The sequence below is a fragment of the Podospora bellae-mahoneyi genome, chromosome 3, assembly GCF_035222275.1.
Source record: "Podospora bellae-mahoneyi strain CBS 112042 chromosome 3, whole genome shotgun sequence".
NCBI lineage: Eukaryota > Fungi > Ascomycota > Sordariomycetes > Sordariales > Podosporaceae > Podospora > Podospora bellae-mahoneyi.
Genome location: NC_085882.1, coordinates 96,601 through 116,927, shown reverse-complemented (window position 1 = coordinate 116,927; position 20,327 = coordinate 96,601). Strand labels below are relative to the sequence as shown.

The window sequence follows — 20,327 nt, the reverse complement described above, 5'->3', positions numbered from 1 at the left end:
TTGGAGGCCTTTTCACGCCATGCTTTTTGGCTGGATGGCGGGTGTGCATGTTATTTTCTGGCGGAAAGTAATCTTTGCTCTTGCAGGCTTTAGGTTTGTTGGTGCCAAGAGAAAGGTGTGTCTGTCTGTGCTACAAATATACCCTTTTGCTTTTTTTTTTGCCTTTTTTTTTGCTTTTTCTTTTTGCTTTTTTTCTTTGGATAGCATTAGTTTTTGATAGGCATGTTTGGATTTTGGATACCAGATAAATGTTAATTCTGATCAAACGACTGTGGGTTGCAGATTGTGGTGTCTCTTGTTCGTGATGGAGGGGAGAGGTAGGTAAGGTAGGTAGATTGACACTTTGATCATGGCTATGCGTCTAACCGTCCTGGAGTTGCCACATGCTTTTGTTTGACGCCACTCTATGGTGGTGTTTTTGATCATCATAGGCAACGTTTTTTGTCTTGGGCGATGTCACCGTTACACACTTGTGGTGGGGGTGGAAAGCCGTGGATTACACCGAGATTTTGTGTTGTTGCGGTACTTGCCTGGGCGATCTTTTATATCATTGTGAATACGACGCCCAATCAGGCAAGTTACTAAAGTTGCCACAGTGAAAGTCAACAAAGATGTCAGGCTTGGTTTAGAACTGGCATGTCACAGGTACCTTGTTATTATTATCTTGATTTATCTTGCTCGGTACTTGATAAAAGGTAGAAGAAGTCTGATAGGCAGTGAAGGTAGATTATGAGGGGGATTTGGAAAGAGGGGGTAATGACTGTAATGTGTTGATGCGTCAATGTCTGTGGAGTGGTGTGGAGTAGCCCCTGAGTTTTTACCTACTTAGCAGATGGGATGGTGCTATGCTAGCCTAACAGGCATGAACCTTGATGTACAATTAGTGAATAAAGTCAAGACCCAGGACTGGTGTTGACGGTGCACTGAGCCTATTTCTGCTGTAGATTTGTAGGGCCTGCCTACGCGCATTGACAACGACAAGGCAGCTGATCGTCACCCGAGTCTTGCCTGATTTCTGGGGGCAACTTACTTGTTTCATCAGGTTCCAGATTGAAATGGAACATGACAGTGCGTCCAACTTGTGACCAAAACTGGAAGGATGAACCAGATATGGTGACTCATATGAACAACCCTCTTCTGCGTGATCCAATCTATTCATTCTCACTGCAACATGTCAGGTTTGAACCCATTTCATATATCGCCTTGATCATATCTGATTAACCTGGTACACCACATGCAAGGCTTTCGACGTATGAAATTGACGGCAGTGATACATAACCGTCGAACCACGAGCTCGCCGTCTCAAAACCCCCTTCCCGCAGCCTTCGATCGTCTACACTCTTGCAGCCGGGTCTACGGTATCAACTGGCAATGCGTTGACCGTAGTTGCAGGGGCGGCATTGTTCAGTCCAGCCCCCATAACGCCATTGCGATGCTGAACAGGAGTCTGCGTGACCCCAGGGCCACCCTCCTTGATAAGATGTCCACTGCCACCGCTAGTATCGCCACCCAATCCTCTTTTGCGTCTGTGCAGATGTTGGTCAGCGAAAGTTTCAAAGTATGCAGAATACGAAGGCTGTATAGAAGCCGAACTTACTCAAAGAAGCCCTTGGACCTTGTTCTGATGTTGCCGTACTCCAGAGTCCAGTACACACCCTGTGTCGGTCGGTTAGCGTGCGAGACAAGGCAGCGAAAAGTAGGTAGGTAGAAGGCACTCACCAAGAAGCCATTGGCAAGGTAAATCATCGAGGCGATGAAGCTGAAGGCCAAGACCGTCCTCCACGCGTTGCAGCCCGTCCAGTTGATGTCCATGCCAGGTGGCCCGCGGACATACCACCTGCCCCAGTAATAACCCCAGTAGTAGTTAAACCAGAAGGAGGAGCAGGTGTGGATGCCGGTAAGCTTCGTTTGCAACGCCTGTCAGTATATTCATCTTTCAGATCCATTCTGGTTCAACTCACCGACTCGAGCAGCCCAAAAGCCACAATCCACAGGACAAACAGGATAAAGTCCAGTAAAAATGACCAGTACGAGTACGCAAACGGGACGATGAATATTAACGAGTCAATCATTGTCAGAGAGGCCACGACAGCGGTGTAGATCAGTCGTCCCTCGGGTTCGAGCACGCCGGCGTCGTTGATCAAGGAGAAGGCCTGCCCCAGAAGACCGAGAACGACGGCTCCGCAGACGAGTTCGCCTAGACGGCATAGGACGAGGAGAACTCTGGATGTGGCTCCCATTTTTGCTCTTGAGGATGGTACGAGACTCGGACTTTTGCTCGATGTGAATGGCTCCAGAGAGCTCGCTCAGTGCTGTCTTGTCTTGCGAGTTGACGGGGTAATCAAATGGCCCAAACCGAGGCATGGACAAGAATTGGCTCCGGGATCTATGTCTCTCAAATAAAGAAACTCATCTTCTACTGGTCCTGTTTTACATCTACCACAATGAGAGCCACCACCTGGTTGCGGCCAGACTGGTGTTGACAATCCGGATGCGGGTTTCTTTCTTGCCAAGCGAGTAAAACTCTTTCGGAGCTGTCTCCGTATGCTCATGTTGAATTTGGGAGCCAATCACTGGACCCTTGAGGTCTCTTTGTTCGTATGTTGACTGTTGACCCAGCTGAGGTATTTGGTTGGAAAGAGGGTTAGGGTTTTCAGGCGCCCTCAGGTCTGTTAAACATCGAGTTTCGTCATCATGATAAAAGAACAATGACATTTTGTTTACATCAAGCTCCCGAAAGAGGTACATATACGTATCGTTCACCAGGGCAATCACAGAGAAGCTTTCCTCAAATGTCATAGGTATTTTAGGCTATCCTAACCCTACTGTTTGTAAACCCCCCTGAACCCCTGAACCCCTTTTTGATGCCAAGCCACGGCCAACAACTTACGCAGCATCCAGCTGGCGACGGATGAAAGCCAAGGCCTGCTGCCCGTACTTGTTGACATACTGCTGATGCGAGTTGGCATCGTTGCCAGTGCAGCAATACGGGTCGGTCGAGTCGCAGTACGACTGGATGATTGCCGGGTTGCCCGGAGAGCACTGGAAGCCGTTGGGTCGGCCGGCAAACTGTTGCGCAATTCTCGTCAGCACCTCCAACATACCGACAGATACAAAGGACGGTACATACCCCTCTAGCCCTGCAAGTCCCAACATTGTACGGCAACCCCTGGTTATACATCGGATCGCCCATGAAAATAGCCGCCTTGACGGCAGCAAGAGGAGCACCCGTGAGGGTAGCGCCCGCCCCGCCGCAGAGCGCGCCGTCCATGATCTGACCGCCCTGGGAGTATCCGATCAGGACGATCTTGGTGTCGGGGCACCGCTGGTTGAGGGTTGTAACGGCGCGGACCACGGCGGCGGTCCCCTGGCGAGCAGAATTCTCGTAGCTCACGCCGCCGCATTGGGATTGCCCACCGCAGGCGGGATAGACGATCGCTTCCCGCGTGGCGCCGGGGTAGGCCTGGGCTACCATGTTGACTAGCCCCTGGGAGGTTCCATAGCCTTGGGGGACTGTGGTCTCGCGGGCGCCGAAGATGTGGATTGGGGGGCAGGATTGTCGCTCGGTGAGCTCGACTGGGTTGGCGGTGGCCAGGCTGGCCAGCATAGGGAGGGTTATGGTTGAGACCTTCATTTTGAGAGGCGGTATGAGAGGAGCACAGGTTGGTGACGGGTCGAGGCTCGGCTCACTGCTGACACCTTCAGAGCCCATCAATTGGGGGCGAACGAGAGGATTTTTATAGACACAGATGATGTTGAAGATCCCTCTCGACCGGGTCCGGATGGACGGGTGGCTGAACGCTCAAAGGGTAATCTTCTCGGCGGATGATTGCCGAGGTTGTGTTGTTGTTAATTACATGTCTTTCCCATCGCCCCTTAGATGTTAGGTCACCTGTCAACCTTTTTGACGGTAGGTCCTCTTTTCACTGTTCCCTTCATAGGTACCCACCTACCAGTGTTCTTTAGGTCTATGTCTTTATGTCGAGTATTCATAGCATATTGGTGAGTATGTTCATCTTCCCAGCTGTTGCAAACTCCACGGTTGATGACAACATCGGCCCTCCGCCTGCCTAGGTAAGGTACCTCTAAGCACCTGGGATCTCCCCCTTAGCCGGAACACCCCAGACGGTAAACCCTGACGGCTCGTGTCTCTGGGAAATAATCAATGGATCGACTTCCCCGCAAAGCCGCTATATCTGAGATGTCAGTTTCCGATCAGTCCAGCCAATCGGAGCTTTTACACATGGTGATCCTTGGCATGGTGGTTTGGAACACGGCATTTCGACGTCCATTTTGTGGGGAAGACGCGGCACATGTTTGCTTTTGGCTAAATACGCCCTTTTTCTGCGGCAGGCCTTGTTGAATTCATGCTAAACAAGCAAGCGGATATGTGACATCTATTCTGTATACCTACCTTACCTCACCACCTGTGAGGTGATACGCCGTATATATCGTCAGACGGTGATTCGGGCTCTGGTGTCTGCGGCGGCGGCTGCTGCTGCTGCTGCCGCCGCACAGCTAAAATTGTTGCTTCAGCCCGTCCTGCCCCGAACCGCTGTTGCTGCTGTTCCCGGCCAACCCGGGCAGCTACAAGTGCCTCTTCAGCCCGACCCCCTTGCAGCCACAGTTCTTCATGTGGTTCCAGCTCACGTTGTGTAGCTTCGCGCTGTATCTTAGCCCTATACTCCTCACGTTGTTGTTCATCCTGCTGTGCACGTTCCGACCAGAAGGCTCTCAGTCGCTCTGCACGTTCCGCTGCCGGGCTGCCTGTCCTGGCCTCTCCTGGCGGTTGCGGTGAATCCGGCTGCGTCCCAGGTCGCAGTCGTCTCCGCGCATCCAGCCAGGCTTGCTGCGCTTGTCGAAGTTGTTGCTCGTCCCCTTGCGGTAGGTCCGTTGCCTGAAGTTCTTGCAGTCGACGCGCTGCTCGGAGCATGTCTGCTGCGTCTTTCCTTGCAGCGCGACGGTCATCTCGAGCTAGCCTTCCCGCCATTCCCAGGTCAGGGCGGTTATGAAACCTGTACTCGTGCTTGCGCCTTTCGGTGGCTTTTTTGAAATCGTCTCTGCCGCACCAGGGACACCGAAGGGGGTTCAGCTCTTCCGGAGTGTCATAGTCCAGGGGCCAGGGGTCCGGCGCCGGAAGGACTGGCGGTGGTGCCGGCTCGTTTGGATCCAGCGGCCTTGGATGGGGGTTGGGATTGCGCTTGCTTTGTTTCAACCACCGTGGGACAATCGGCGGCCGCGCCAGGCCCGGGTTCAGTGGGCTTGCCGGCGGCGGCGGTCGATGCACCACTGGTGGTCGCGGTTGCCGGTTCGGTGGTGTTCGTGGCTGTTGACGGTTTCCAGCGCCAGGCCCTTCCCCCCCCGGCGGCGGTGGATTATTGTGGTCATCATCTTCAGCCATCATATCCTCGTCCGAGCCCGAGTCAACATCCACGTGTGGGTTTTGTGATCTCCACAGGTGATCTTGATAAAGCAACTCTCCCACGTGGAGCATGAGCACACGTTCGTAGGCCTTGTTCCTCAAATAGGCGTAGTCCAGGGCATTGTAAGGCCCGCCGGGGACGTCCGGGTGTGTTTCGCAACCCAGCTGTTCGTGCTGTTCTAAGATGGTTCTAAAGTAGACTCGTTGCCTTTCCACTTCCTCGCGATAGCTCTTCTTGGACCGCAGTACAATCCAGGGAAACCCAGCAACGAGCATGTCGTTTTCGGTCATTTCGGCGTACGACCGAATGCACTGCACGTTGATGCTTTTAATGTTGGGAAACTTGAAGGTCACGGCGCTGCGATCCATGGTTTCTGTGCCATAGTTTGTGTCGATTGTTTGGGGAGCAGCACATATGGGGCAACCAGGTTCAATAGTTCTCCGCAGGGCCGGGTTCTCGTGATAGGGTTTGATTCTTTGTTGAAAGTCTTCATCCCATTCGCCTAGCATGATCTCGCCGCGGACCCAACGGTAAAAGTCCTTTTGGCCATCGTTTGGGTATTTGGATTTCAACCACGCCTGGAGGCAATCGGCGCCCATTATATGAGAGCATCCCTCGACGATCACGGCATCTTCGAATGGTGCCTCACCGTCATAGTTTCCGAAGGCACCCTCCGGCTCCTGGGCATACGGGATGTCCAGGGGCTTGAGACAGGTGAAGCAGGTTATCGGGCCGCCCACACAGGGCTTGTAGTTTGGCCAAGCGAAGTAGGGCGATGAGATCGCGTCCCGCCAGAGGTCTGGCCAAGTTGGTGTTCTGCCGAACCTCAGAACCGTCATAAGTTCCGGCGCGAGATCCCTCGGGGGTAACGGCTTGTAGTTTGGGTCAAGGTCGACCACAGCTTCCGGTATAGCTCCCACCCTTTCCATCCATTTGTCGTATTCATACTCGTAAAGAATCGGATGAATGCTGAGGGTGGGCACCGGCACGTCAGGCACATCAAAGATCTGTAGGTCGCCTGGCGATCTGGCCCACCAGTACGAATCATCTTCGTCGGTGACGTCGACCATTCTGACAAATTTAAAACCGATAGTGTGCCTAAGCAACAATGGGTAGGTGTAGGTGGGCCAAGGTAGGTCCAATCGGTATGCCTCCCAAGCAAGAGCACAAAAAATGTCGAAAAGGCCCGTTTGCTCAGGATTCAAGCAGATGAGATAGTTACACCCAGTTACGATGGCCCTAAGGCATTGGGACATGTATAAATCCTCTGCAGGCTCACAACAATGTGGAAATGTCACAGATTGAGCAGCCTTCATGAATAAAGAGGGAGTGACGCTTTTGGCTTTTGGTCTTTGTGCGAAGGGATTCATTTTGAACAGGTATGGTATTCAAAACTGATCAAGTTTCTCCTTGTTCTCCACCTCACTTCGATACTCGGAAACTTGACTTGATGCAGTCCACGGGGTGACAAGTTTACCAGACCCGAGGTGAATAGAGGTTGTGCTGTTCCAACACGAAATTAGTGACGTGTGGTGATGGAACTGTGCCAAAAAGAAGTTCTAGGCTATTTGATGATCGAAGAGAAGCATGAGAATCACTTAATCGCATGCTTCAATGTGGAGTGGGTGCTACAGGGAGGTGCCGTGACTATGAGAGGCTGGAGGGAACGGGAAATGTCCACCTCAACGGCGACGACGACGACTCGTTGCTTTTATTCTAGCCAGTACATGAGTTGATAATTGTGCCACAGTTCTATCAAGGACAATCTGAAATACCTAGCTACCACATGTTGATGCCCAGACTAAATACAATAGCTACCTACCTAGGTACCTTAACTGACGCACCTACCGTAGACACAAGTCACATCATTATATCTCAGCTTTTATCATCAAGCATGATATTGGCTCCCATACACAACTGTAATCATGACTGGAAAATCACTACTCATATCCATTTTCTATTTCTTTAAAGAAAATCATGTACCTAGCTGTAGGGAGGTATCTACCTTGGACACGCCTAAATTTCCACCATTCCCAACTTGAATCATCTCTCACCAAGCTTAATAACAAGCCACTAACTGACAACCGCCGTGTCTTTGACCAACATACTTTGACAACAAAAGAAAGACATAGGCAGCCAATGACAAAGCCTTCCCACAACACACCTAGATGGACACAAATGCAGCTCAGGCTTTGCTACTTTGCAGCCGCCGTTGTTGTTTGACCCGCAGTCGACGGTTTCGGCAGTCGAGAGGATTTCTTTGTCGTACCTTCATTGGCTTGCGTCGTTGTTGACCTTGGTACGGCAGCCTTCTGCACAATTGGCGTCTGATGCTCGGGAGCGAGGCAATACTGCGAGTCAGATGTTGAGTCTTGTCTCGCAATCATAGGGGGGTTGTCATCATTCTTACCGCTTCTTCTTGCTGGCCAACCTCCATCACGGGCACGGAATCCGTCGACGAGGAAGTGTCTGAGTCGTTCACGGCCCCGCTGCTGCTATTGGGTGACCCGGTTTTGGTAATCGCCGCCGTCCCGAGAGCCTGCTTGCTCTTGGTTTTGTCGGGGACGGGGCCAGCCGCGATGTGCCATTGGGCATTTCGTCCCGTGCACGCGGGTAGGTCTGACTCGCTGACCTCAACCAGCTTTCCAGTCTCGTCGGGGACAAAGTGCCGCGGTGGTAGAGCTTCGAGATCGTAGACAGGCTGGATAATGGTGTGGTTTGTGTGTACATGAATGTCGCGATGGATTTCCTCTTGTCGAATCTCGTGGACGTGGGGTTTCACGACCTCTTGAACGACGGCTAGATAACAAGCGGTGCGTACACTGTCAGCCACATGCAATTTTTATGACGACAGAATGGGACAAACTTACGGGCAGTAACAGTTGTCTCCGTATCGGTATCTTCAGTTGAGGTGATCCTCAACCGCTTTGTTGATGCACTTTCGCCAACTGTGTTTCCATTCTGCTCCGCTACGTGCATCGAGCTCCCGGTGCCAGCCTCGCCATCTTGACATTTCCCCGACATCCCGCGAGCCTGGAGCTTGCTTTTCCGGGCGATATCCTTGAGAAGGTCCTGGGCTGTGCCGTTCTCAGGCTGGCGATGCTGTTCGGCCGATGCGGTTCCTAAACCGGTATGTTTGTGCGCGAGGCAACTACTCTTTTGTCCCATACTGATTCCCCAAGTTTGAACTGGTGCTTATACTGCCAAAGTAGACCGACACGAGAGCATGTTTCATGATGAAGGGGGGAGCTGAGGTGGATGAAGCTAGACTAGGTCGTGGTAGAAGCCGGCGTTCAACGGACATTGCCATAGCTTGCCGTAGGTTGCCATGCTCTCTGAGATCGGATCTTCCCCGAGCACATATCGTAGCGTATCCATCTGGAAGAGGCTAAACGTCATAATTGGAGGTTCTCCCCGCGTGTAAGCGTTGTTGATCCACTGGACAGCGTCATGCGTGGCCATAGCTTCCATCTTTGTGCTGGAGGTGTGTGGTGATGCAGTGGCTAGCACCCCCCCTCTCCCCCCCTTACTGCAACCAATCAACCAGGAATAGCCCTGTGAGTCTGGACGCGGGACTAAGGCACGAGGATACGGGTGATCCGCCGATCTCTCGATCGTTGGGTTTGCTGGTGACTGGTTGGCCATGTTGGCTCCAACACACCACCCTTACTACCTTGTTGATGAGGACCGTTTCCTCCGACGACTCCCGAACCGCGAACCTACACCATGTAATGTATGATCAGATGGCCAGCATCTGCTCAACACATCGAACCTAGTCTGCCCCAGAGTCCGAGCAAGATGGGAGACGAGTCAACGTCACCAGCAATGGCGGTTGAGGTCATCAACCAACGTCACCATTGACAATGCCCCCCAGCCCCAGGTTCTACCCGTAGCGAGTTACCTTATAAGAACTCCATCCCACCATCCAATGATCCGTCTATTGCAACCCATCAACTTCCCCACACCAATTCACCCTCAGCTCTCTTTCCGAAACAAACAACTCACCATCATGGATCGAGCAAAGCAAGCCGTCGACGAGTTCGTCTCCAAGGCAGGTCACCACGACACCACCCTCGAGGAGCGGGTCGCACCCGCCGTGAAGAAGGAAACCGTCCGCCCAACCCAGCATGAGGAGATCAACACCGCCATCGACAAGGAGGTCCACCAGGACCACTACCATCGCAAGGTCCAGCCCATCCACGACACCGAAGTCCTTCCCGAGCAGCACATCCACAACCGCGGCAAGGTCGTCAACCGCGAGTTTGACAACCGCGACAACGAGGCCACCGAGAGAGCCTTGAGAGCCGAGGCCGGCAAGATCAAAGATGAGCGCACCGTCACGGGCACCACCCACACGCAGAGCCACGCCCCCGTCGTTCAGGGCGAACAGGTTCACCAGTATGTTTTCCACACATCCCGCCTGCAGCAACAGCCCAACTGACTCGTCATCGCAGCCACGTCCACGAGACGATTCAGCCTGTGATTCACAAGGAGACCATCCAACCCTCAGTGGTCCACACCACGGTGCCCATCCACGAGGTCCACCACGAGCAGGCCAAGCACCACGGCACCACCACTCTCCCGGCCATGTCGATGAATGAATTCAAGCAGCAGGGTGGTGCTCTGGGAGGAAGCTCCGAGCGCTACGGTGCCTTTGAGGGTTGCCCTAAGGGCGTGCATCAGCAGGGCTGCGGCCACGAGATTGGCAGCGGACCTGCTCCCAACAAGATGACCTCGAGCACCAGCAGAAGCACTGCCACCACTGGTACATCAGGCATTTCTTCTTCGTCCATGTCCTCGTCGGAAGAGAATATTTCCAGCACTACTGGCACGACCGGTCTTGGCTCGAGCAGTGTCAACACGGAGAAGGCGAAGCCCAGCTTGCTCGACCGGCTGAACCCCATGAAGGATGCTGATGGTGATGGCAAGAGGGGGTTCATGAGATAGACGACCATTCCTGGAGGTTGTAAGAGCTTTTCTGTATGATCACTCGAGTTAGCAGTCATACAATAAAAAGGATGTAGGAATGACCGTGTCACATCTTGACATCTCTTTTCTTATGCCTGAAACTGAAAATCAAATACATTTGACGCTGCACCTTTGACGCTGCACCATGATGCTGGTGTCCCAAAAAAAATCCTCATCAGTCAGCGCAGAAACATACAATTCCACTCCCCGTACCGCCGTTCGGTCACTCGCTCAACGCTGCTGCGAAACAGCCTTCTCACACAGCATAGTCAACAAGTCTACCACCCCAGCCCTGTCCATCGTAGGAAAGATCTTCAATCTTCCCTCGGCCGCCGTGAATCCCGAGCAGCCAACCTTGACGATCCGCACCGCTGGATGAAACAGTCCCATCGCGATGGTTCTCTTGGTGTACATTGATAGAGCCTCAAGGAAAGGCTGGTGAACCTCGCTCCTCCACCCCCATCCCTCCTCCCTCATCCCCTGTTTGCCGGCCAACGTGACAGCCGAAGCCTTGTATTCCACACCCCCCTCTTCATACCTCCTCCGCATCTCCCCCTCCTCCATCTCCTTCCCACGCTTCCAAAACGGGACCAGTTTGCGCCACGGAAGAATGACATCAATCGTAGCCAAGCCCGGCTTGTTCAACTCCTCCCTCCCCCCCTCCACCGCCACCATCTGCCTCGGCATCATCGCTACAGTGTTAAACCCCACTGCCACAAGCAGATCCTTCTCCTGCTCCTTCTTGTTCCTCTCCAACGTCTCCATCCACCTCTCCAACCCTCCCACCATCGTCCTGGTCCCAAACCTGGTCGGACTAATCTTGCAGTCAAACTCCCTCTCCAAAAACTGCGTCACCGCCACCCTGACCGGAGCAGGCATCCTCGTCAACATGACCGGCAGCCACAGAAACCGGCCCGTCCCCGTCTCATCATCCGCCGCACCAGGCGCCAACGCCGACGACTTGGACAGGTCAGGCAAGAGAAACGCCAGGCCCATCGAATGCTCATACACCAGCTCTATCGCCAACCCCAGCTTCCCTTTGACCCTCGCCTCCAGCGCGCGCCACGAACGCGCCAGCTCTTGGCTCCCTTCGTCCTGCCGGTACTGATCCTTCATCTTTTCCAGACTCACATCGAGCAAATCAGCCGCCTCTACAGGTCTCACCACCACCACCTCGAGGCTGCCCATGCTGTTGGCGATCTTGCTGGCGCTGTCGCTGTCTGCAGCTGTGAGACCGACCTCCACGCCTCGGGCGACATCCCCGACAAGCACATCCCGCAGTCGCTGGGCGACGAGGCGGAGCTGGGCTGGGCTAATGGTGGTGGGGGGAGGGTCGGCGCCGCCGCTGTGGTCGGGCTCGGGTCCCAGGTAGAGGGGGGAGACGCGGTGGAGGGAGAAGGTGTTGTTATAGAATCTGTACCTGGGGCGGTAGTCGTCGGTTGGGGAGGTGGAGATTGTGATGTTGGAGTGGTCTGAATTGGCGGCGGGGGATATGGTGGGCGGGGGTGAGGGTGGCATTTTGTCGCGTCGGAAGATGATGGGGAATCACAGTGACTGAAAGGTAATGTGAATGAATGATGGAGACTCGTAACCGGCGCGTTAAGGCACTGTTGAAGATGTGTTTTGGTGAATATTGCTCAGAGTTTGGCTTCCTCGATTCCATCCATCAACTGGTCACTTTGGCGGGGTGACACTGACATCTCCGGTGTATAACCCTAACCCTATCACGGTTGCCCAGACGCCCGTCCTCTCTCTCCTTCTCCTTCTCCTTCTTCCCCTTTTCCTTTTCCTTTTCCTTCTTCCCCTTTTTCTTTTCCTTTTCCTTCAGAGGCAAGAGAATCACGAGTCACGGGCCTTTGTGTGATAGGTAAGTATCCAACAGTGGTCAATTATTTTACCGCCAAAGTCAGCCACGATGGGCCATTCCATCAATCTAATCAGTCAATTTCCATCCACCCCTTGTTTTACAAAACCACTTTCTGCAATCACGACAGCCAGGGGCAAATTCTGCTTCTTACCGCTGGGAGGAACCAACGTGCAAGGTGACGACGCTCCTTCCGACGAGGCATCCTCCACGTCAGAATGGGCCGCCGTTGCCATCTGGTGGCCCGGCTGCAAAGGATTCGAGGAAGGAGTTGTCAGATCACCACCATCCTGAACCAGTGCTCTCCCACTAAGTTGTGCTCCAAAACACCGAACCTGCCGCACTACCATCCCAAGGCGAGCTAGCAATGGACCCATCAAGCGCCACGCTGGACGCCCGCCTCCCCTTCCCGATGACACTAAAGATGAAGCTCTTTCGTGATCTGCCTGCCTGATCCTCGCCATACCGCTCTTCCAGACCCGTGGCGAACGACTCGCAAACCACATTCGTCTTGTCATCCACCGACGTCCGTCTCGAAACAGAAGCGGAAGAAGTAGCAGAGGCACAAGAACCCTGGGGCAGTCCAGGAGACATAACCTTTTCCCCCGGCCTCGTCCGGCGAGACAGACACCTCGATACCCAGTCCTTGAACGTCGTCCACTCGCGAGACTTGACCACGGACTCAAACACGGACAAACCTCCGGGCCCTCCTCCTGTTGTACGCCTCCTCTCTCCGGAGGAACTCCCCGTTCTTGGCCCCGTGTCTCTGCTCGTCAATCTCAGCCAGCCGACCAACATCGGTCTCGGGCGCCTGCCAGGCAAACTGGCGGCAGTGGCCTACGCCGTGGGCAAAGAGGCACGCCAGGTCCTCCAGGGTCTTGCCTTCGGTTTTGGGGATGCAAAAGTATACGTAGACGGCGGCAAGAACGGAAAACAGGCCAGATAGTTGTGTCCGAGATGTTTAGCTCCGGAAGTTGCAGTCTGGTTGGCCGCTAATTTGGGCAGACGGACAGACGCCGCGTTCGTGCGCCATGGGCAGTTCGAGCTTGTGTCTTGACCTAGCCGTGACAGTGCCACCCCGTCTGTCAACCGCTCTTTTGAGCTCGGAAAGACAGCAGTGGGGTCTGCTTGACATCGACAAGCCAAGATCGCCCCGGGCTTGCGATGAATATCCGAAGCGTAGATTGATATTCCCATGTTTTGGTTCGTTCCAACCAGCTGTCCTTGGCACAAAAGATGACTCCCAAACTCCGAGCCATGCCCGCTAAATACTCATCATTCCTCTCTGTCGCCGCCTCATGCTCCTCCAACGTAAAGCCCCTGGAACTTCTCGGCAACATCCGCCACAGTTCGTTTTGAGCCTTCAATTTCCCTGTCCAGCTCCTCGATGTTCTTGGTCAACGCCGTGACCTCCTCGAATCTCCTCGCCGCCCTTGCATGATTGAGCATCTCGTGCACCATAAACCGCTGCTCCTCCAAGACAATCAACTTCTCCTTTGCCTCCTTCTCCTCTGTCTCGAGAGCCGACACGGCGGTGCTGACCTCGCTCGCCCCTCCCACGCTGGAAGTTTCGGCATCGAATGTGGCCGACTCGCCGTTTCGCAGGGGCGAGTGCGACGGCCCGTTGGAGAGCAAGCGCCGGTGGCCCGGCCCGCTGGCTTTCAAAATAGATGGCAGGCTCTTCAGGGGAAGCATATTGGTGTGCATGAAGGCCGAAGCAGCAGCATAAATCTTTTGTTGAAGCATCCGTTGCGTAGGGCTGTCGGTGGGCATGTTCTGAATGCGCTTTGCTGCCTCGCCATATTGGCGAAACGAGTATGTGAGGCGCTTGCGAATACTGGCAGCGTGCTGGATCTCGGCGTGTGTTGGCGGTGGTTTGTTGCTGTTATCGTCAGGCGGCTGCAATGCCACCAGTGCTTTGTGGAATTTTGGCATCATGTTTCGGATGCCCAGCTCAAACTGGCGTAGGTTCTCGTACGCGATCTGATCCGGAGGCTTGTGGGTAATCGAATCAGTAAAATCTCGGTGTGAGAAGATGGTCGTCTTGCAGTCGCAGCACATCCTGACATCGACACTGACATGGCCACCACCGGTTGGCTTCTCGGCTGCGGGCAAAGCGGTTGCTGCCGAACAGTTAGCACAGATTCTTGAGCCATCGGACGAGCAAGCACATGCGGGTTGCGACATTGAATCCAATCTCACTCGAACACCCCGTCGCCGGATCCGCACACACAACCCTGCCACATATCCTGCAGTGATGCCTCCTAAACGTCCAAGACCGAAACTCTTGCTTGCAGAACGGGCACCTCGCCACAGACGCATCTTCTTCCCAAGCCACCACAGATTGCTCAATAGTCTTTCTGATGTGTTTTGCCCCGCCGAGCGGTGATAGCAACGCGGAATTGACACCCGCGTCCTGAGGCCCCTCGGCCAACAGCCTAGTCAGCTTGGTCAACCTCTTCTCCAGCCTCTGGACCTCGAGGCGTTGCCTCTCCACCTTCCTGGCACGCACGGCAGCAAAGTCCGCCGTATGGTCTCGTGAAACACCATTGTGGTCATTGTAGCCCCCCCTCGACTTGTAGCACGTCTCGCACACGCGACACCAGATGCCCCGGACCGGTTCGTGGTTGGCTGACCTCGACAGCTTCATCTGGTACATTGTGTGCTCCTCGCAGAACAACCTCCCGCACTTCCTGCAATTTACGCTGCCGCTCAGCGGTCCCAATTTCCTATCGCATGTCGGGTCTGTGCATGTGTCGTTGCCCGATGGCCTCTGCCAGTGTTTCCTCGTCACCAGCTCCTCGGGATCGACAACAGTTTCTGCAATCCGGCCTGGGGCTGCCGGCGCTGAGACAGGTTGGCTTTCGTTGGACTCGAACACGTCCATGCCGCGTAGCTTCTGGTTGATCAGAGACAGCGGCTGGAACCGCTTGGCTTTGAGTACCTGCTTGTCGAACCACGATTTGACCTCGTCCTGCTCGGCCTCGGGGAGCTCCTGGTGCACGTCGTCTAGGTGGCGGTTGAGCTGGAGCAGAGTAACCATTTCCTCGTTGCATATTGGGCAAATCAGCCCTCCGCTGCTGGAGGCGCGGTTCGAGGGACCGGCGAGGCTGACATGGGAGACGAGATCCTGGGCGAAGGGCGGAAGCGTGCTGGACAAAGGCGGCGAGAGGGAGTTGGGAGACGAGAGTCTCGAATGATACGAGCCGACGCTAGCACTGCTTTCCGAGGGCGGGAATGGGCTCACGGCGCGAGCTGTGTTGGCGCTGGCCCGTCGTGGGTTGGCATCTCCTGGAGCGGGAGTCGAGGATGACGACGAGGGCGGGGCGAGCCCCTTGCTGCCGCTGCCCAGGATGCGGCCACCTCCCAGCCTCCGGGGCGCCGACATGTTGCGGTGCCTATGTCGGTGATGCTGATGCTGCCCGTCGCACGCCTGAGGGCTGAGTGGGCGGCGATGCTAGCCCTATAGCGATAAGGTATCGTTGCTGGCAATGCGATGTTGGAGAGCCCAGGAACGGGCATGATGCTGAGGTGCTTGTTCCTGTTGGTCGGGGTCGGGGTCGGGGTCGGGTGTTGGGGATGCCGGGCCAAGGTACTCTGTAGCAGGATGGACCTCAGGCAGGGTTACTGCTGCAGGGTGTGTGCTGTGTACTGCACTGCAAGTGCGGGCTGCACGGTTGCCGTGTCCCAGTGCTCAAGGATTCCCAGGCGCCATTACCTATCCGTAAGGCTTATCGATAGGTCCACAGGCCCCTAGCAACCATCATGGAAAAAAGAAAGAAAGCGGTGGAGGGGCCGGGGATGCCCTGTGGACGGGACCAATGGTGACTCTTGAATGGCGCTTTCGATCTCGTCTGCTTTTCCACCCATCTCGCCATCGCCATGTCTTCTTTTCTGCTGCCAACCCCTTCCGTCCTTCCATCGCCATCGTCGCGACCGCAAAGACACACGGCGGCATGGCTGAATCACGACCGCAGGAAAAGTACCCCGCCATCCAGGGCGGCGGGAGCCTGATGATTGCATGGCAGGTCAAGGGCAAACCTGTCCTTGTCATCGGCGGCGGTGAGGTGCGTGACAGCTATTACCTTTTGTTTCTATGCTGTACAATATCTCACAACATCTCCCCAGGTAGCAGCAGGACGGATTGTCCACCTCCTCAACGCCGATGCCGTCGTCACCGTCATCTGTCCCTCGAGCGGCCTGAACGCCGAAGTCTCGTACCGTGTCGCCCAAAAGCAGGTAACCCACGTCGACCGGATCTTCCTCCCCTCGGACCTCGACGACAAGGACTGGTCTATGGTCCTCGTAGCCATCGACGATCCTGCCGCCTCAACCCAGATCTGGAAGCTGTGCAAGCAGAAGCGCCTGGTGGCCAACATTGCCGATGTCCCGCCCGAGTGCGACTTTTACTTTGGCAGCGTGCACCGCGATGGACCGCTACAGATCATGGTGTCCACCAATGGCAAGGGGCCGAGGCTGGCGAGCATGATCAGACGCTTCATTGCGAAGCAGCTGCCGTCCAATGCTGGGAGGGCCATTGAGGCCATTGGCGAGCTGCGCGTCAAGCTGCGCCAGGTTGCGCCCAAGCCCGAGGAGGGCCCCAAGCGCATGTCCTGGATGAAGGACGTGAGCGACAGGTACAGCTGGGAGGAGATGTGTGAGATGACGGACGAAGACATGACCAACCTGCTCACGTTCTATGAGCCCAACAGGGTGCCAAGCTTCCATGATCTCAGGGGGATGAGAGCAAGTGCTATCGAAGCAGCCAAGGCAGATGTGTTCGACGGGTCGTTCGGGTTCAGCGTTGGTGTATGAATGAGTTTCGGTGTACGAGTATGAATTGGAGATGGCAAAGGCCGATCTCGAGACAACGAGAAAAAGTGCTCACGAATCTTATCTTTTATTTCGAGGTTCTGCTCTACCTACTTTAGTCCCTCCAGTAAGCCCTTGAGTCTATCCCACTCTTCCGTGTCCTCCCAGGCCTCTTTGCCCTTGCCCATGACACTTCTGACGGCCAACCGAGCCTTGCCTTTCCACTTGCCCCCGATTTCGGGAACCTCATCGCCATAGTTCTCGAGGACCGAGACCAGTTCATCTGTTCTCTCGACAACAAGGGCCCACGCATCCTTGTCCTCCAACCAGTTCCTGCTCTTGCCATCAGGCCCTGTACTGCTGGAACCGGGAAGCAGGCCACCGCCAGCACCGCCCATGGCAGCGCGCCAGGCCTTTTCAGCCGCGTCAATGGCGCCCGCAAAGTCTCTCTTCCAAACTCGCTCTCTGGTGATGAGCTCCCAGAACTCAGAACGGGCCGTAGTCAGGGGAACAATCGACGTCTCCAAGAACTGCACCACCGCTCTCTCGGTCGATCCACGAGGGGGGTCGTAGATGCCCGTTCCAGCCGGCTTCTCCACAGACAACACAGCCTCGTTGAGCAGTAGCCTCAAAACATCAACATCAACCGCGTCCTCGCTCTTCCTGATCCTAACCACATGCTGCAAGCCGAGAAGAATCTCCTGGATAGCAATCGGTCGCAGCCGAGAGGCCAGGGTAATAACATTGTCCCAGATGCGCCAGTTGTCATGCGAAATCGAAGCCCCCTTCTTGTAGGCATGCAACGACTGGGTCAGCAAAGTCTTTGGGTCCTTTGCCTCCTTCTTCTCAACCGTCTCCTCGTCTTCATCATCACCAGGGACAGCTGCTGACTCGGCTGACACGCCGTTCTCGTTTTGCTGCCTCAACTCCTTGACGCGCTCGACATAGAGACTGTAAAAGGCGCTGCCGAGGTTACTCCACGTCCTGGCATCCTCGCCGCCATTGGAGTCGGAGGACGAGATGGCTCTGCTAAACGCCTCAGCGGCATCGGCAAACTCTCCCATGCGCAAGCTGATGTCTCCCAGACGGTTCCACAACTCGTTACTCAGCCTGTTGACGTGCACCGCCTGTTTGTACGCATCTCGGGCGCTTAGCAGATCCTTTTGTTGCAAGTAGTATTCTCCCAAAGACTTTTGGGCTCTGGCATATCGTTGACCCGAAATCTCCCAGGCCCGCTCGTAGTATTTCTTTTCGTTCTCAAGGTCTCCAAGAAGACACCACAGGCGAGGGGCGTTGGAAGGCGGTGGCGTCCGCTGGGGGCCGTGGTAGTCGGCCTCTCTGATCTTGTCAAGGTCCACGTCCTCCTCGTCTGCGTCTTGCTCCGAGTTCTCAGGGGCGGTTCCCGTCTTGTTGAATAGCCTCCACCGGAGGATAGCCTTTGCCCTAGCCTCTCCATCCTTTCCGCGCCCGCCTTCGTCTTCCCTCGCGGCATTACTGGCATAGCAAAGCGCCACCTCTGCCCACAGGCGAAGGCGCTTGAAGATCTCCATGGCGGACACCAGCGATCCGACACCAGCCCAGGAGTAGGCCAGCTCTGACTCCAGATGCCATCGTGGTGGCGAGCTCAGCGTGTGAATGTACCGCAATCTGACTTCTGGAGGTGCTGTCTCTGACGGTTTGGCGGCGGGGAAGAAGGATTTTGGCTTGTTGTCGACGGGGGCAGCTTCGTCGCCATGCACAGAGACCTTGATTTCCGGTACCCCATTCTCCTCCTCTCCCCCCTTCTCCTCTTGCGTCTGGGCACGATCCGGCTGTGTGGTATCAACAACGACCTGATCCACCACCGCCTGCATCTGCAGCACTCCTCTCTCCATCGTCCTGCTCCTGTGCACCTCAATCCTCGACCTCACCAGCAGCGCATGTGTATAAATCTGCCAGTTTGTCTTGCCCTGATCCGAGATGACCCTCACCGCAAAAGGCAACACCTCCTCCGAGGTCAAAGTGTCCGCCGGTGAGAACGCATCTTTGAGCGTAGCCTCCGCCAACAAGATAATCTGATCCAGCGGCGCGAGCTGCGGCTGCTCATCCGGTTTGATATCCCTCAGCTCCACCGGCACATCCTCCTTCTCATCATCCCTCTCCCCGATATCCGTCTCCCCCCCCTCTTTATCAAACTTCAACTCCTCCAGCAAAGTGTCATCATTCAACTTCAGCCCCTCGGGCCTCACCTCCCCACCCCCGCTCTCAAACGCCCCCTTACTCCTCGCCAAAACAACAAGTTGACTCGTGCTCCTCTCCTGAAACTTCGTCCTCTTACCCAAAGCTCCAGTAAGCGTATAAACAAACCCCCTCTCTCTCCTCGCCTCCTCCAGCACCCCCCTAGCCTTCTTCTCCTGCCCAAGCATAATCCAGACCATGGCCCTCTCGACCAACGCCTCCCCGTCCTTTTCCTGCCCCCCCTCCAGCGCCCGCTCAATCTCCGCCCTCAAACTGGGCACCTCACACCACTGCAACCCCTTGTTGAAACTGCTCCCGCTCCCCAAACTCGGCTCCGTCAAGAGCTTGTAATGCCAGACATTCACCCTCAACCTCTCCTTCTCATCATCGCCCAACCCCAACAAAACCCACCTCGCCAACCCAAAAAGTTCCAACAGCGGGACATACGCGTACACCCCCACACCATCCACCTGCAGCTCCGCCAGGCATCTCCTCGCGAGATCCTTCCTCTGATTCTCCGTCATCCCAAACGCTTTCTCGACCCGAGAGAGGAGGGTGTCGTCAAGCACAGGGCCGGTGACATTCCCCTGCAAGAAAGCGTTAAAAGCGGCTAGTCCGACAATTTTGCTGTTGCTGTTGTGATTCTGGTCCTGTGGTGGTGGTGATGGCGACTGCTGCTGGTGGACATAGCTCCGAATCAGCGCTTTGCCTGGTTCAGACAGCAAAACCTCGAGGTATTTGCCTTGCTCCAAAAGCTCAGGCAAGGAGGAAACGGGGGTATCGCCGTTTTGTGACCCCATTGTGAAATGATTTTATCCTATTCCAATGCGGTGAAAGGAAAGAAGAAAGTAAAGAAAAAAGGAAAGTGTGGTGCAAAAGGGTATGATACGGAAAACCACCTCCCACTTGTGCCCCTCCATTTTTGCGATCTCAAAGATAAAGTGGGGCGCACCGTTCACACTGTGTAGCCATGGCGGGGTTGTCACCAAAGGTGAGCTCCTGGATTACATAAGACACCCCAGGGCACCAACTTCAGCCTTGCG

General features: G+C 55.1%; 11 protein-coding genes across 11 annotated transcripts; 4 read left to right on the top strand and 7 right to left on the bottom strand.

The window, feature by feature from the left end:
• Positions 1-19: 19 nt before the first annotated feature.
• On the top strand, positions 20-217 carry QC761_300390 (uncharacterized protein; the record flags this gene model as incomplete). Its single annotated transcript, XM_062877198.1, has 1 exon — positions 20-217. The coding sequence occupies one exon, from the start codon at positions 20-22 to the stop codon at positions 215-217; it is 198 nt and encodes a 65-aa protein (XP_062732919.1).
• A 1,017-nt stretch (positions 218-1,234) lies between these two features.
• QC761_0047510 (uncharacterized protein) lies at positions 1,235-2,201 on the top strand (the record flags this gene model as incomplete). The annotated part of the gene is made up of 3 exons (XM_062872424.1): positions 1,235-1,558; positions 1,865-1,897; positions 2,079-2,201. The coding sequence occupies 3 exons, from the start codon at positions 1,235-1,237 to the stop codon at positions 2,199-2,201; spliced, it is 480 nt and encodes a 159-aa protein (XP_062732918.1).
• Positions 1,334-2,383, bottom strand: QC761_0047500 (uncharacterized protein; the record flags this gene model as incomplete). The annotated part of the gene is made up of 4 exons (XM_062872423.1): positions 1,962-2,383; positions 1,720-1,917; positions 1,598-1,656; positions 1,334-1,526 (listed from the first exon to the last, which is right to left on the bottom strand). Exons 1-4 carry the CDS (start codon positions 2,238-2,240, stop codon positions 1,334-1,336), a joined length of 729 nt encoding a protein of 242 aa, XP_062732917.1. The 5' UTR covers positions 2,241-2,383.
• Positions 2,384-2,784: 401 nt separating this feature from the next.
• QC761_300380 (uncharacterized protein) lies at positions 2,785-3,984 on the bottom strand. Its single transcript, XM_062877197.1, has 2 exons — positions 3,131-3,984; positions 2,785-3,069 (listed from the first exon to the last, which is right to left on the bottom strand). The coding sequence occupies exons 1-2, from the start codon at positions 3,710-3,712 to the stop codon at positions 2,887-2,889; spliced, it is 765 nt and encodes a 254-aa protein (XP_062732916.1). The 5' UTR covers positions 3,713-3,984; the 3' UTR covers positions 2,785-2,886.
• A 436-nt stretch (positions 3,985-4,420) lies between these two features.
• QC761_300370 (uncharacterized protein) lies at positions 4,421-6,493 on the bottom strand (the record flags this gene model as incomplete). Its single annotated transcript, XM_062877196.1, has 1 exon — positions 4,421-6,493. One exon carries the CDS (start codon positions 6,491-6,493, stop codon positions 4,421-4,423), a length of 2,073 nt encoding a protein of 690 aa, XP_062732915.1.
• Positions 6,494-7,326: 833 nt separating this feature from the next.
• QC761_300365 (uncharacterized protein) lies at positions 7,327-8,903 on the bottom strand. The gene is made up of 3 exons (XM_062877195.1): positions 8,294-8,903; positions 7,834-8,222; positions 7,327-7,750 (listed from the first exon to the last, which is right to left on the bottom strand). The coding sequence occupies exons 1-3, from the start codon at positions 8,589-8,591 to the stop codon at positions 7,619-7,621; spliced, it is 819 nt and encodes a 272-aa protein (XP_062732914.1). The 5' UTR covers positions 8,592-8,903; the 3' UTR covers positions 7,327-7,618.
• Positions 8,904-9,006: 103 nt separating this feature from the next.
• On the top strand, positions 9,007-10,520 carry QC761_300360 (uncharacterized protein). Its single transcript, XM_062877194.1, has 2 exons — positions 9,007-9,821; positions 9,878-10,520. Exons 1-2 carry the CDS (start codon positions 9,352-9,354, stop codon positions 10,368-10,370), a joined length of 963 nt encoding a protein of 320 aa, XP_062732913.1. The 5' UTR covers positions 9,007-9,351; the 3' UTR covers positions 10,371-10,520.
• Positions 10,521-10,622: 102 nt separating this feature from the next.
• On the bottom strand, positions 10,623-11,909 carry QC761_300350 (uncharacterized protein; the record flags this gene model as incomplete). The annotated part of the gene is made up of 1 exon (XM_062877193.1): positions 10,623-11,909. One exon carries the CDS (start codon positions 11,907-11,909, stop codon positions 10,623-10,625), a length of 1,287 nt encoding a protein of 428 aa, XP_062732912.1.
• Positions 11,910-13,551: 1,642 nt separating this feature from the next.
• PEP7 (carboxypeptidase Y-deficient) lies at positions 13,552-15,643 on the bottom strand (the record flags this gene model as incomplete). Its single annotated transcript, XM_062877192.1, has 2 exons — positions 13,552-14,378; positions 14,431-15,643. 2 exons carry the CDS (start codon positions 15,641-15,643, stop codon positions 13,552-13,554), a joined length of 2,040 nt encoding a protein of 679 aa, XP_062732911.1.
• Positions 15,644-16,008: 365 nt separating this feature from the next.
• On the top strand, positions 16,009-17,127 carry MET8 (Bifunctional dehydrogenase and ferrochelatase). The gene is made up of 2 exons (XM_062877191.1): positions 16,009-16,322; positions 16,384-17,127. Exons 1-2 carry the CDS (start codon positions 16,077-16,079, stop codon positions 17,068-17,070), a joined length of 933 nt encoding a protein of 310 aa, XP_062732910.1. The 5' UTR covers positions 16,009-16,076; the 3' UTR covers positions 17,071-17,127.
• A 50-nt stretch (positions 17,128-17,177) lies between these two features.
• On the bottom strand, positions 17,178-20,084 carry QC761_300320 (uncharacterized protein; the record flags this gene model as incomplete). The annotated part of the gene is made up of 1 exon (XM_062877190.1): positions 17,178-20,084. One exon carries the CDS (start codon positions 20,082-20,084, stop codon positions 17,178-17,180), a length of 2,907 nt encoding a protein of 968 aa, XP_062732909.1.
• Between the last annotated feature and the right edge of the window lie 243 nt (positions 20,085-20,327).